This window comes from Chiloscyllium punctatum, chromosome 27 (genome assembly GCF_047496795.1).
Source record: "Chiloscyllium punctatum isolate Juve2018m chromosome 27, sChiPun1.3, whole genome shotgun sequence".
NCBI classification, from domain to species: Eukaryota; Metazoa; Chordata; class Chondrichthyes; order Orectolobiformes; family Hemiscylliidae; genus Chiloscyllium; species Chiloscyllium punctatum.
Window position 1 is genome coordinate 59,904,480 of NC_092765.1, and position 15,665 is coordinate 59,920,144.

The 15,665-nt window shown below is 46.6% G+C and overlaps 1 protein-coding gene across 1 annotated transcript; it reads right to left on the reverse strand.

The window, feature by feature from the left end:
- Positions 1-165: 165 nt before the first annotated feature.
- LOC140453719 (uncharacterized) lies at positions 166-7,769 on the reverse strand. Its single transcript, XM_072548686.1, has 2 exons — positions 7,572-7,769; positions 166-2,942 (listed from the first exon to the last, which is right to left on the reverse strand). The coding sequence occupies exon 2, from the start codon at positions 2,612-2,614 to the stop codon at positions 644-646; it is 1,971 nt and encodes a 656-aa protein (XP_072404787.1). The 5' UTR covers positions 2,615-2,942; positions 7,572-7,769; the 3' UTR covers positions 166-643.
- Between the last annotated feature and the right edge of the window lie 7,896 nt (positions 7,770-15,665).

Consider the following 15,665-nt stretch of genomic DNA (forward strand, 5'->3'; position numbering starts at 1 on the left):
TGTACTGCGCTGTATTGTTCTATGTTCGATGTTCTATGTTCTATGTTCTATTATGTTACTGAAATAGAAAGGGATTACAGGACTTAATGAAGCTGGGTACTAGGGGGTTCACTAAGACCCGTTGAGACATGGGAGGTTTTGCTCCTGTGCGAGATAGGTGGCTATCCAGCCCCATCTACGGCACTTTTCATTTCCCTTCCCAGGAACAAAGACACGGAGGAGTCAGTCCAAAACTTTTCATTCAACTTTGCAAAGTCGGGTGCTGTTCCCAAAGGTACACACACACAAGCATAGTAATCTCCACACATTATATACATGTATATGTGGGCTGGGTTTACTACTGCTGCCTTGACCAACGAGTGCTCGGATTCCCCACTGTTTTCCTTATTTGGGTTCTGGTGCCTGGGATTCTTTTATCATTCACTTGGCCAATCAGTGTTTGAGCTTCCCGTTCTTCCCTTATATGGATGATGTTGTACAACTGTGGTTAAGGGCGGCCTCTCAACTATCGAGGAAAGCTGTTACAACTGTTTCATTCATATAAACGTGGGGGAGGTCCGGCAACAGTTGAGTGTCTGCTTGTGTTTACTATGAGGTAGAAAAGACTAAAAGGCAGCTAACCGTTTAAAAATTACACTACCCCCTACAAATCCCCCGTGTCTTTTCTTACGGCCTGTAATTTTTCAACCGTAAGTTTCTTCTCCAGGGCATTTAATAACTCCCGAGCTTGTTCATCAAGCTGCCCTTCTCTAATACTACCCCCGGCCAAGCTGGATTCACGTTGTTCCATCTCGAGATTTATTCGTTCAACCTGCCCATAGGGAACATCCTTCTTAGTAAGGGCGGTTTCGATCAGTCGTTGAGTTAATCCCCGGACACAGGGAATAACGCAACACCCAAGGGCAGTGAGTACCCCTGCCACCACTATACATGAGACAAGAAAGGGAACGACCACCCCCGTCCATTTACCGAACCAAGCTTCCAACCAGTCCGTGAGGCCAGAGTCGATGCCCGAGTTTTCGGCCAGTTCGTCCGCCAATGCGGTGAGTCCATCCAGGGCGCGGGTGATGGACCCATCAGGGGCTGTGTTGTCGGGGATGAAAGTGCAGCACTGAGTGCCTATCATGACACAAACACCCCCCTTCTCTGCCAACATCATGTCTAAGGCCAACCTATTTTCCCACGCCATCCTACTAGTGGCGTCCAGTTGTTCTGCTATTCCTTTCACTGCATCCCGGGTATAATTAATGAACCTCTGCTGATTGTAGTAAATATAATTAATCCAATCCAAAATCTTATTGATGGTCACCCACCAGAACAGTGACGACTCAAAACCCGCCGCTATCTGGTTCCTCGCCTTGTATTCGTCAGGAACACCCCTGGGGACCCCTATGGCATCTAAATATATGTTATCATCGAAAGAGGTCTCCAAAGCTCTCTCAGTTCTTCCACTAGAACGGGGTTGCTCTTGTTTTTCGAATGCCAGGGTGAATGGGATGGCCAATTGAACGATCGCACAAGTGCCCGTCCATTTTCGGGGCAGGGTCGGTTGCAGAACCCTCCCACCACAGTACCACCAGAGGTCTGCCCTAGGTACATGAATGTGGGAGTAATTCCCGCCCCCGGTAGTTTCATTGACCAGCCGGATTGATCCGCTGCACTTGTCAAATGTCCCCACATCGTCGTCCCACTGTAGTCCCGTCCGAGAGACGCAGGCCTGGTGCGTACCCGTTACCCCTGAGAATGATGGCGGGCGGGGCGCCCCCTCAGACCTGACGGGGGGAAACTTCAAACTCAAGGGTCGACAAGTGGGGTCGTTCCAGGCCTCTCGGTCCTGGTACAGCCTTATCATGCAGTCCATGGCTCGTGGGTGTTTCTCCCATCCCAGCGGGAATGGGACCACCTGAGGGTTAGGGCGGGCACTCGTGCATGCGTAGCAATCACTCTTTTTCATGCTCCTCACAGTATATTTGACCCATTCCATCCAGGCATTCGCCTCCCCGTATCCCGTTTCTATTTCAAAGGTCTTTTCCAAATCCGTCGTCTCAATTATTCTAATCTTTTCCTGCTTATCAGTGGTGGATGAGCCCCCAGACTCAGCTTCAATGACCGTGATATACGTGCAGCACAGCTGCATTCCCCCCCATCCTGCCTGGCCCCCAACTCTAATACCCAGTATCGTTCTATTAAGTCTCGCCCCGTTCTTTTGCAAGTTCTTTATGGTCAGATAAAGCGGATTGCACCGATTATGCCCACAATCTCGTCCAGGGGTGATGGGATCACGGACAACTGACACCATAGCCTGGACCCCGGGGGCTGGAAGCCTACTTAGGCCTTCCCTACCATACAATTGTAATACTAACGTCTGACCCTGGAATCCCCTTTCTCTCTCTAGATTCTGCTTAGTTTGATTCAGTTGACTTTTAGTCCTATAGGGCACCAACTCACATAGGTCTAAGCTAAGTGTCTGTGTTGATTGGTTGGCAAGCACGGAGATGGTGAACCACTGACGGTCCTCTATTTGTTTCATCCGGAGGCCAAATTGGGTAACACGCACACTATGACCCAGCCCAAGGACAATGGCATAGCAAGTTAACAATACGATTGACTGCATTTTGTCGCGACACCCGTAGCCCGAGGGCACAGTTCCTTTAGACTCGCCAAAGTCCGATTAGTTCTCAGGGTCTCTGTTCCTTAGATGCCTTTGTCAGAGAGGTTCGTTCGTCCTCCGTCGGTTGTGGCACTGGTCCCTTGACTCGAGTGTAATGTGTCCAGCCCTTTTCGGCCGTACGGACAGCCGTTTCGGTCGTCAAAAGTACCAGGAAGGGACCGTCCCAAGTTGGTTCGAGGGTACGTTGCTTCCAGCTTTTAATCAGGACCCACTGACCCGGCTTGACGGTGTGCACCGCAAACTCGAGGGGCGGCGTCTGTGCCAAAAGTCCCTGTTGGCGTAAACGAGATAGAGCAGACCCCAGAGCCACCACATATTTTTGCACAAACATATCCCGAGACTCAAATACAGGAGGTTCCCCCTTCGGCCCATGGAACGGGAGGCCAAGTAACATTTCGAAAGGGGAGACGCCCAAATCCCGCCTTGGCTGGGTGCGAATTTGCAACAGGGCAAGGGGTAGGCATTTGGTCCAAGGCAGGCCGATTTCACTAGTGAGTTTGGTTAGCTGCTTTTTGATGGTCTGGTTCATTCTTTCGACCTTGCCCGAGGAGGAGGGATGCCAGGGGTTGTGTGCAAATCCCAGTCAATCCCCATTGCTTGCACTACATTCTGGAGGACGGTCGAGGTGAAGTGGCTCCCCTGGTCAGAGTCAATAGCGCGGGGTAGCCCAAATCGTGGGATGATTTGCTCGAGTAGAATCTTGCTAACCTGAGTTGCCGTTGCCGTGGTAGTGGGGAAAGCTTCCACCCATCCTGTCAGGTGATCTACCACTACTAATAGATACTTCAGGCGACCTATGGGGGGAGCTCAGTGTAATCTACCTGGATATACTCAAACGGCCTATAGGCCGGACTCCTACCCCCTTGTCTTGCATGCTGCCGCAGCCCCCTTTTGTTAATCTTTCGACATGTTATACAATCTCCTGTGACCTGCTTGGCTACCGTGTACAGACCAGGGTGAGCATATCGGCGCAGGAAGGCATCACACAGTGCCTGGGCGCCCCAGTGACCCCCTTGGTGTAAACGGGCAATAATGTCCCGCGTCAACGGTCGATTTAGTAGCTGGCGGCTATCGGGTAAGGTCCACTTGCCTTCCCTATCCTTTGTACCCCCCCAGAGACGCGAGAAGAGTTTCTTCTTTGTCAGTAAACGTGGGCACTTCGGTAATTTCGGATATCTGTGGAATCCTTACCAGGCAGTTTATTACTTCCTTCCCCATCCCAGCCAATTTTGCCTGTTCATCTGCCAATTGATTCCCCAGGGTCTCTATTTTATCGTCTTTCTGGTGTCCTTTCACATGTACTACAGCAATCTCTTGTGGCAGCAACAAATCCTCCAAGATCATGGCTACTAGTTCCTCGTGGACCAACTCTTTTCCTCTACTATTTATCATTCCCCTTTCTTTCCAGATCTTCCCAAAGGTGTGTACTACCCCAAAGGCATACTTAGAGTCAGTGTAGATTGTCCCGGCTATTCCCTTTAAATTCCTCAGAGCCCGGTGCAAGGCGTACAATTCGCACGTTTGTGCCGACCAGGCATTCGGTAGCCGTCCACTTTCCACTAATTCCCAACCAGTCTCACTAATGACTGCATAACCGTTGTGTCTCTTCCCATCTATCACTCGAGAGGACCCATCAATGTACCACCGCCTTCCTGCATGTAAGGGGGTATCCCTCAGATCTTCCCTCACTTTACTCTGGTACTCTATTATGTCTGAACAGCAGTGTTCCAGTTCCTCCTCCCCTTCCCCTTTCCAAAGAAAGTCCGCCGGGTTCTGGCAGCCCCCGACTTCTATTCGGAGGTCTTCTCGGTCTAACAATATGGCTTCATATTTCAGAATTCTCTAGTCAGTCAGCCACCTCCCGGCCTTCTGATTCAGGATAGTTCGAACCTGGTGGGGAGTAGTGACTGTCAAGGGGGCCCCGAAAGTCAACTTCCTGCTTTCCTCTACCAGCTTTGCCGTGGCTGCCACCGCTTGGACACACTCCGGCCACCCTCCGGAGACTGGATCCAGAATTTTTGACAGGAAAGCCACGGGCTTCCTTTTACCCCCCCAGTCCTGGGTCAATACTCCAAGAGCGGTTCCCTTTCTGGAGTTCACAAAGAGGCGAAATGTCTTACTAAAATCCGGCAAGCTTAAAACAGGTGCGGCCATCAATTTTCCTTTTAGGATTTCAATTAACTTTTTCTCCTCCTCCTCCCATTTTATTCTGTTGGGTGCCTCCTCAATGAGTTTTAGGTACAAGTCTTTAGTAAGGGGGGCATAGTCGTCTATCCATAACCGACAATAGCCTAAGAGTCCCAAGAACTTCCGCAACTCCCTCTTGGTCGTTGGGAGGCCGAGTTCGATTATTGCCCGCACTCTTTCCGGACTTATTCGTTTCTGTCCCTGGCTTATCAAGTGTCCCAGGTACTTAACCTCTTTCTCGACATATTGGAGCTTCTTCTGACTCACTCTTAACCCCTTCTCAGCTAGGTAATTTAACAGGGCATTAGTCCCAAGTAGGACGTCCTCCTCCGCCGGTCCGGATAAAAGGAGATCGTCCACGTATTGTATAAGCTTAAGGGCCGGGGACAAGGTTAGTCCCTCCAATAATTGTTCCAGAATCTGCCCGAACAGAGTCGGGGACTCAGTGAATCCTTGGGGGAGTACGGTCCACCTGTACTGTTGTTTTCTGCCAGTATCAGGATCCTCCCATTCAAAAGCAAAAAGATCCCTACTGTCCTTGTCCAGGAGACACGCCCAGAAGGCATCCTTTAAGTCTATAACACTAAACCAGCCGTGGTCCGGGGGGATTCGCCCCAGAATAGTGTATGGGTTCGGTACCACAGGGTGCCGTACTTGGACAATTTTATTTACCTCCCTTAGGTCTTGGACCATTCGGTAGCTCCCATCCGACTTCCGGACCGGCAGGATGGGGGAATTGAATCGTGACATACAGGGCTCTACCAATCCATCTTTTATTAGGTCTTCCATAACTGTCTTCAGGCCCTGCCTCCCTTCCCAAGAGATGGGGTATTGGCGCACTCTGACGTCGGGGCTCTGGGGCTTTAATTTTACCTCCACAGGTCGAATTGCGAGTCCCCCCCAGTTCCCTTTGGCGACCCAAACCCTAGGGTCTATTTCTGTCAATCGGGACTCACTAAGGTATGACATGGTAACGGCTAATTCTTCCTCTCTCACTTCTGCCCCGTCTCGCTTCTCTCCCTCTCCAACTTTTCTTCGACGTTCCTCTTTCCACCCCATAACCTCCCTCCCCCATTCCGGTGGACTTACAAGCTTCCCGTACGGCTGCCACCATCATTTTTGTCTTATGTTTCTCCCTTATTACATCCCTCTGAACGTACACCTTCTGTGCTTCCCGTAATAATTCTGCAACATCCTTTTCAGCCCAATCCTCCACTTTCTGTAATTTCTTCTGAATGTCAGGCCATGACTTAGTCACAAAGTGCACCTTAAGCATGCTCTTGCCTATTTCCCCATCGGGGTCTAAACCTGAATACTTTTGCATGGACTCCTGCAAACGGTCTAAAAACTCACTCGGGGATTCATCCTTTTTCTGTCCAACTTCAAATGCTTTTGCTAAATTCCGCTGTTTGGGCACACAGGTTTGGATTCCCCTGATTATAAGGCTTCTGAGGTCTGTCATATTGGCCCTTCCCCCCGCGTCGTTATGATCCCACCGGGGGTCCTCTAAGGGGTACTTCTGCTCTCCACGCTGAGGGCCGTCCTGATGCTCCCTATCCCAAATGGCCATTGCACTATTCCGGATCATAACAATTTCATCGTAATTAAATAGTATTCTCATCATGGCCTGCAGTTCATCCTATGTGTATATACTGGGCCCCAGAAATTGGTCCAGTTGTATTCCCACACTGACGGGGTCGTCCAGTAGACGGGGTCGTTCATTACGGAGTTGCCGGATATCCCCAGAATTTAAAGGTTGTACTACGAACCCGGTCCGTTCGTTCCCAAACGGCACCTCTTGTAAGGGGTTCAGCTGTTCAATATTGTCACTCCTCCCAGCTCTCAATCCCTCTTCTCGACCTCTCCGCATCTCGAGTCGGACTGATTTCCTAGTGCCTGGGGTGAGTTCTGTGCCCCCTCCTGTACCCCCCCCAGCAGTCCCTTCCTCACTGGTCGTAGCCTGCTGGGACTCGGAATTATCCATCGCAGGAGGGAGGTCCGCGCTGGACGCCTGGTCGTGCGCGGGTGGTATATACGGGGGCGGGGAAGACGGTGGCAAACCGTCGGTGAGGATGTCCCAAGACTTCTGGGGCTTCCTCGGGTCTGTTTGGGGAATCAGAGGATAGAGACGCGTGGGACTCTCGCCGTCGCCCGCCAACCAGGCGGCGGCATATTTGCTCTCCTCTGGGTCAAACGGTTGTTTTCTGTTAACATATACATTTAGGATTTGACACACCCAGTCTTCATCAGACCCATACTCGGACCAAACTACCGAGGGGGCGCGGATAGGTTCTTTGGTCCATATAAAACAACAATATTTTATCATGGTCTCTTTCTCTAAGTCCTTCGTTCTACTACTGTCCGTCCATAGACTTAACTTCCGACCTAATGGACTATCGGGGGGTATTTCTTTCCCATTTGCAGTCTTCCCTGACTTTTCCTTAGTAAATCTAGAAGTCTGATTTCCCATGGTTTATCTTCGGTCCTGGTCTTAAACGCCCAAAGCGTTTTCACAGATGACCGTCAAAACCACAATTTCCCGTGGTTTATCTTCAGTCCTGGTCTTAAACGCTCAAAGCGTTTTCACAGATGACCGTCAAAACCACAATTTCCCGTGGTTTATCTTCAGTCCTGGTCTTAAACGCCCAAAGCGTTTTCACAGATGACCGTCAAAACCACGCGGCCAACAAGGAAGAACAAAAGAATCTCTTACCTTGATCCGTGCACGGAGTTGTCTGGCCTTTTAAAATGTGTGTACCCCCGTGTATAGTCACTAACCGGTCGTCCCAGCACTCGTCCGTGTGTTCCTTTTCCAGGATTCAAAATTATTTTTAAATGAGCCGGGTCACATCGTCTCTTGGCCGACGGCCAACGGACCAAGCCGATCAGTGAGAAGTATAAATATATACTAGACGCGTCTTTGTTGTAATCACGCTTGATCCGTGAGCCGAAGAGACTGCCCCCCCCGGCAATAATTATTTCATCCCGGACGAGCCCCCAATTGTGCGAGATAGGTGGCTATCCAGCCCCATCTACGGCACTTTTCATTTCCCTTCCCAGGAACAAAGACACGGAGGAGTCAGTCCAAAACTTTTCATTCAACTTTGCAAAGTCGGGTGCTGTTCCCAAAGGTACACACACACAAGCATAGTAATCTCCACGCATTATATACATGTATATGTGGGCTGGGTTTACTACTGCTGCCTTGACCAACGAGTGCTCGGATTCCCCACTGTTTTCCTTATTTGGGTTCTGGTGCCTGGGATTCTTTTATCATTCACTTGGCCAATCAGTGTTTGAGCTTCCCGTTCTTCCCTTATATGGATGATGTTGTACAACTGTGGTTAAGGGCGGCCTCTCAACTATCGAGGAAAGCTGTTACAACTGTTTCATTCATATAAACGTGGGGGAGGTCCGGCAACAGTTGAGTGTCTGCTTGTGTTTACTATGAGGTAGAAAAGACTAAAAGGCAGCTAACCGTTTAAAAATTACACTACCCCCTACACTCCATCCCTGATCACCTGCGCTTTGATGCTCCAAGTGACGCCATTGCTCTCCGTACACATGCAATATTTTGATGTGGATGGTTGGTGATGCGATGATGTTTTGAAATGTGTTTCAACGGGATTTTCTTCCTCCAAGATACGTTCATTCCTTTCTAAATGGAGACCCGAAGACGATGGGAATGGCTGCCTGCTTCTGAATGGAGGAACTTTGGCTGCTTTCAGGACAGGGGTAGTCACCAACATGATGTACTGTACATGGACCCACTATAACATTAATAGAGACAGAGCTCCTTCATATCCTCTACCTCTTCCCATTGACATGCATACTCTGAAGATGCCATGTACACTATCGGAAAGTCCACTATAGTGGGGAAATAGGAATACACCCAGCAGCTCCCTGCTGTGGGAGAAACAATGTATTTACCTCATCCACCATATGTATCCTCCATCACTGATTGGTGACATTGATGTTGAGATACTGGGAGATGATGGATATGTCACGCACAACTGCCTGGAAAGATCCGGATCATGGAAGCTGAATGAAACTGTGAACCTAACAGCCACTGGCAGCACTTTCCTCCCCCTGGTATGAAGCTGTAGGTCGTGCTGAATGAGGTGACACCATTCTGTTACCAGCTACTTGTTCAATGAGGATCTCCTTACATTCTGCTCCTGTGTTAAGTGGAGGTTGGGAAGCTGTTCCTGGAAAACGCGGGATAGATAAAGCAGATCCGATTCCCAACACACTCAGTGTTGTTTCAGAGCTTCCCCTCTCTGCAGCCTATGCTCCATTTGTTGTTGATGTTACAGACCCAGATGCTGTAACTGCAGACCCCACGCTCCATCCAGAGTTGGGTCACCAAATCCTCAGGTCTCCCTTAATATCTGAGGGAGCTCACAGCACAGCCTCCAGCAAACCATTCCCAGCCCCTCCACTAACTTTTCAATAGCAGGAGTCAGTCAGAAACGCCTCGTCTATAAGTATTGTGGACCAGAGCAGATTCCCGCTAAATATATTAAGAAGGCCACTTAGACCCAAACCTTTCCTTATTTTAAATATAGATGTGAAGTGTGCCTTACAGATATGTTGTGACTGGTCAAACCACTCGACATTAAGCAAAATATAATCTTTTCAAATGCTTTATTTAAAATACAATCAAAGAAAAGAATATTTTGGGTGAGCTTATATGTTGGAACACTTACACAAACAATAGATACCCTACCTTATTGGTACACACCGCTTGGCACAAAGATAAATTCAAATAGAGATGCTTACAGCAGTTTTCCAATCCAGGAGAAAACAACATCAACAGAGATCTCAGAGAGAAAAGCAGCGACGGAACATGTATTGAAACTTCCAACCCTTCTGGGGTCCCCAGCTGCTTCTGAATGCTTCAGCTAAAAACAAAATGAGAAACCCTGGTCTGAGAGAGCTGCCCACTGCCCTTCCATTGATATCACCGTTTTAATGAAATCTAAAGGCTTTCTCAGTTATTTACTTAAACTGTTTTCAGACAGCAGTTCTGCACCTCTGCCTTTAAAACCTCTCTTCAAAACAAACAAGAGAAAATAGCCTTTTTACAGTGATAGTATCTTTGCGACTCCACCTTCAATAAAATGATCCATCAATATACAAAGATGGATTCATTTTAGACCTCCTAATCTTCCTCTATTAGTAGACTGAAATGCATATATATTACATTGACTCTGACCGTACAAATGCTCACAACTAATTTCGATTTCATTCATTTTACTCCTGCCACAGAATGCCTTTGTCTTTGTTGTGGTTCTGTTCGCCGAACTGGGAATTTGTCTTGCAAACGTATCGTCCCCTGTCTAGGTGACATCCTCAGTTCTTGGGAGCCTCCTGTGAAGCAGTTCTGTGCTGTTTTCTCTGGTATTTGTAGTGGTTTGTCTCTGCCGCTTCCGGTTGTCAGTTCGAGCTGTCCACTGCAGTGGCCGGTATATTGGTTCCAGGTCTATGTGTTTGTTGATAGAGTCTGTGGATGAGTGCCATGCCTCTAGGAATTCCCTGGCTGTTCTCTGTTTGGCTTGCCCTATAATGATAGCGTTGTCCCAGTCGAATTCATGTTGCTTGTCATCTGTGTGTGTGGCTACTAAGGATAGCTGGTCGTGTCGTTTCGTCGCTAGTTGGTGTTCATGTATACGGATCGTTAACTGTCTTCCTGTTTGTCCGATGTAGTGTTTTCTGCAGTCCTTGAATGGGATTTGTACACTACATAAGTTTTGCTCATGTTGGGTATCGGGTCCTTTGTTCTGGTGAGTTGTTGTCTGAGCGCGGCTGTTGGTTTGTGTGCTGTTATGAGTCCTAGTGGTCGCAGTAGTCTGGCTGTCAGTTCAGAAATGCTCCTGATGTATGGTAGTGTGGCTAGTCCTTTGGGTGGCGCACAACAACAGCACAAAAGCACACAAACCAACAGCCACGCTCAGACAACAACTCACCAGAACAAAGGACCCGATACCTAACATGAGCAAAACTTATGCAGTGTACACAATCCCATGCAGGGACTGCAGAAACCACTACATCGGACAAACAGGAAGACAGTTAACGATCCGTATACACGAACACCAACTAGCCACGAAACGACACGACCAGCTATCCTTAGTCGCCACACACACAGACGACAAGCAACATGAATTCGACTGGGACAACACTACCATTATAGGGCAAGCCAAACAGAGAACAGCCAGCGAATTCCTCGAGGCATGGCACTCATCCACAGACTCTATCAACAAACACATCGACCTGGACCCAATATACCGGCTACTACAGTGGACAGCTCGAACTGACAACCGGAAGCGGCAGAGACAGGCCACTCTAAATGCCGGCGAAAACAGCACAGAAGCGCTTCACAGGAGGCTCCCAAGCACTGAGGATGTCACCTCGACAGGGGACGAAACGTTTGCAAGACATATTCCCAGCTCGGCGAACAGAACCACAACAACGAGCACCCGAGCTACAAATCTTCTACCAAACTGTGAATGCCTTTGTCTTTCTTCATCCAAGTCTCCACAACGTGTCAAACCTTAGGTTTTCTCGCCCTGTCACCTGTATAATTTCAAACTGAATGGCAGCAATAATAAGCTCAATCGAAACAGACTGGTATTTTTCTTCCTAATCTTCTCCAAAAACTTTAAGGGATCACAATCAGTGACTCAGAGATCTGTCTGTCTGAGATTTGTCTCAGGCTTGTTATTCGCAATGTAAATGCTGAAATATTGTAACGTCACCACCAAGCTCAAGGCCTTCTTCCCCATTGTGGAATAAATCTGTTGATGTTTCCACTGGACACTCCAACCGCAAGTTACACAATGGAGCACTTCTTATCTCTCCAATAGTCCTTCTCAATGACATAGCTCCTCATGTCTCAGCATAAAAGAATGACATGCTTCTGTACCTCTTCATGCTGTAACCTCCTTACCTGCTACTCCTGGCCTATGCCAGTAAACCTTACTTACACGGGAAAATGTTTTAAGAAGACCTTGCACATTCTTCTCAATCTCTCACAGAAACCAAACTTTGATTTCTGAACTCAATCATCAGCATCAGCCATTTCAGCTTCTAATCTTGCCATTGTTACTCTCTGCTCTTCTACACGAGTTCTCGCGACTGCAAGTGTTTTAATACCCTTACCCATGTTTCAAAATTACTTTTCTTGATCCTTTGAAACTCAATATGCGTTTAACCAGGGACCCTTTTTTAGATTCCTGAAACACTGTCTGTCAGCTTCCGGCACAAGCTCATATGCACTTCAGATGGCTTTCTTCACCTCCTCCAATCGGGATGCAAATACCTATCAGCTTTGTTTGGATAAATTAAATCGACATGATCACTGGTCACTGCATTTGTTTAGCCACTTTCTCAAATGAAATTCAAAAGGTTTCCCCATCCTTCTCATCAAGGTTAGAGAATGCCTGGATGTATTTAAACAGAACCCCATTAGGCCATTGTTTACAATAGGGTTGCTCAACCTCATTATCCTCCTCATCCCGCCAACCGTCTACCTTTATCTCCACCTTCTATGTCAACTTTCCTCTCTAATTGCTAACTTTTTAAGTTGAAACTCTCTACTTTTCGTCTGTCCTTTTCTCTCTTTCTTCTTCATTTCCCTTTCTTTTATTTCTACTTTTCATCATAATTCAAACTGTTTCAATTCCTTCTCATGTTCAAAGTGCCGCATTTGAAATTGAGTTCTAGCTATTTCCAAAGAGTCTGATGGGGGTTCCACCAAATGGAACTCCTGAGCTATAGCTGTAATTATCTGTCATTTTCCCACAGACATAAGCAAACCTAACTCCAGCTTGTCTGTCAATACCTACAGCTTTGCCTTCATTACCTTTTGTAAAACCCCACCTTCACTGTTCCATACCCAGAGAACTCTTAGTGACTGAATATTTATACACAAAACACAGTTTAATCCAACGGAATTCAACTTCCAGAAAAAAAGACACTAACAGCTACCATATGAGATATTTGAACCCAATAGCCACCTGGTGCATACTCTCCAGTGTCTGCATGAGCTTATTCTGGATGTTTTGGTTTCCTCCCACAATCCAAAGATGTGCATGACAGGTGAATTGGCCATGATAAATTGTTCATAGTTTTCAGGGATGTGTAGGTTAGTTGCGTTAGTCGGGGTAAATGTGCAATAATAGGGTAGAGGAGTAGGTCTGGGTCGGTTACTCCTTGGACAGTCGGTGTGAACGTGTTGGGTTGAATAGTCTGTTTGCAAATTCTAAACCCAATTTGGTATTATCGATTTAGAACCGGACAAGAGTCTACACTTTCCTATAGACAAACCAGACTGACTCAAACTGTGTTAAGAAGGTAGCTTGGATGCCAATCTTTTCTTATTTTAAAGGTAGATGCGAGTTTGTTGTTCCAGATGTGATGCTACTTGTCAAACCACACACCATTAAGCAAAACACAATATATTTAAACACTCTAATGAAAATCCATAAAAAATGAAGAGGAATTCAGAATAACGTAACTATTGGAAATCTTAACTGAATAAAGGATACAGAACCTTCTACAAATGAACTGTTCCAGTATACTAAAATCATCTAAACACACCCCTTGGCAAGAAGGGACATTCAGACATGCATTCTTGCATACAGTTCTCCAATCCAGGAGGAAACAGCATCAAGTGAGGTTCCAGAGTGAATAGCAGCTAGGGATAATTTACTAAAACGTACAACCCGTCTGGGACCCCAAGCACCTGGTGATTGTTATTGCTCCAATGAAAAGAAACCTAGAAAGCCTGGTCTGTGCGAACTGGCCATTCTTACTACTATTTATTAAAAACCCTAAAAGCCCTGTAAGTTATTTACTTGAGCAGTTTTCAGTCGGCAGTTTGGCCTTTCAGACTGCTTACTATATAAAGGAGAAAATAACTTTTTATTTAAAAAGTGACAGCATTGTCAGGCAATTTAGATGCCTGTTCCTTTACTCAGTTGGCTTCCTCGTTTTACTGATCGCAAGGTCACCTGAGAGGGACGGCCACAGGTACAGACCAAGTTACAACGATGGTTCTCATAACTACTGAAACAATCCTGTCCATGGACCATCTCATGAGACATACCAGAAAGTGAACAACAGCCTGACACACCCCATTTCATTATTCCTGAACGACACAATGCCTCGATACACTCGGGAGCCAAAATCCAAGGCCAGGGAAAGTTACAAAGGGACAGAGAGATTCACATTAAAGACACAAACAAACAGTTAATTAATTAAAAAGATGTGGAAACAGTCAGGGCAGTGGGACTAACTGGAGAAGTGAGATCTTCGAGAGTAACCTTACAAGAATGAGAAGATTGAATAAACGCATTGTCAGATCAGCTGGAATGGTTTGTTACATCAAATTCTCAATCTGCTTCACAGAACACCACAAACAACATAAACTGGGACAAGATCACAGCCCAGCTTGGAGAGCTGTGCAGAGCATGCTCGTGTGTTGCTCAGTAAACTGCACTATCTACCCCGCATGAGAGCATTGCAAATTTTACTATCATATGCTAACTATACTCGCAACAGATTACTGCCTACAATGGGAAGGTTTGCTCTCTCTGCCTTTGTGTGTGTTCATCAGAGACTGAGAGAGTGAGATTGTGTGTGTGCGCGCGATTGGCGTGGTTGAATGCGAAACTCATTGTTTGAGAAGGAACGCACATGGAGGAGACTATTTTCAGTAAGAACAGCTGGCAGGTTATTTGTTAATCGACAGAGAGAGAACGAGAGAAGTTTCATGGACAGGTCAGGTAAAGTGTTTGAGACTGTTAAAATAAAGACATTACCAGACACAATAGCAATATATATCCATGTGCACATGAATGACAGATGGATGAGAGTTTGGTGTGAGTTCGAATCAAATTTGCTTCGGCAGGTTTGAAACCGGGAGCGTCAGCAGCAGATTATTGGCTTCATTAAGACTGTATTTAATAGCTCACGGTTCAAACTGCAGATGGAATAAACCAATGACATGTATTCTGGAGTGGTGAGTATTTCAAGTCAGAAATGGTCAGGGCATGGTGTCAGGAATCAGCTCATGGTCAAAGGGATCACCCATAGTTGTGACTTGTCTGCTTCAGCTGCAGATATTGGCCAGGGGTGGGATGGAAACAGTGGAAGGAAGTGGAGATTGTAACCAGAACAGTAGAGAGTGACCTCCATCCTATTAATATTTAAATAACAAAGGCAATGATGCAATAAATTGTAATTCACAGCTGATCAACATAGAGAGTAACAATGCCAGCTCAGAGAGGGAGACAGTAATTGAACACGATCAGTGATGTAGTTAGTAGTGGCCTGTAGTGTGAATATCTGGATTGAGAGTTTCAACAGGAAAATAATAGTGACAAGAAGTGTAGACTATTTAAAAGAACAGTAACACAGTCATAACCTGTTTATAGAAAAAAAAATCTGGACAGTGACACTTACCAGGAACACCAACGATAGCCAGGAAAGGATAATAAAAATGTTGAATAATGAGAAGAGCGTAATAGATCCACAATGATAATGACAACCAATAATATGAAGGAAGACGCCGAACATAATTGGATAAACTTCTGTCTATTTTTGGAACATTCCAGTCTAATGTTCTCAGATTTTGATCGCTCTTCCCCCTCTCTCTAAATCTGCTGATCCCTGTCAGTGGTGTCGGTGATGCTCCCGCTCATGTTACGGGATAACACATTGAACGGCGCCCATTTCTCATTAAAAGATGGAAACCCTCCACTGGGATAATTAGAATCCATTGAGATTGGCATTAATCACAGTC

What these genes read in the sequence shown, in the direction of transcription:
- LOC140453719 (XM_072548686.1), bottom strand. Translation starts at nt 2,614, where the DNA reads ATGCAGTCAATCGTATTGTTAACTTGCTATGCCATTGTCCTTGGGCTG.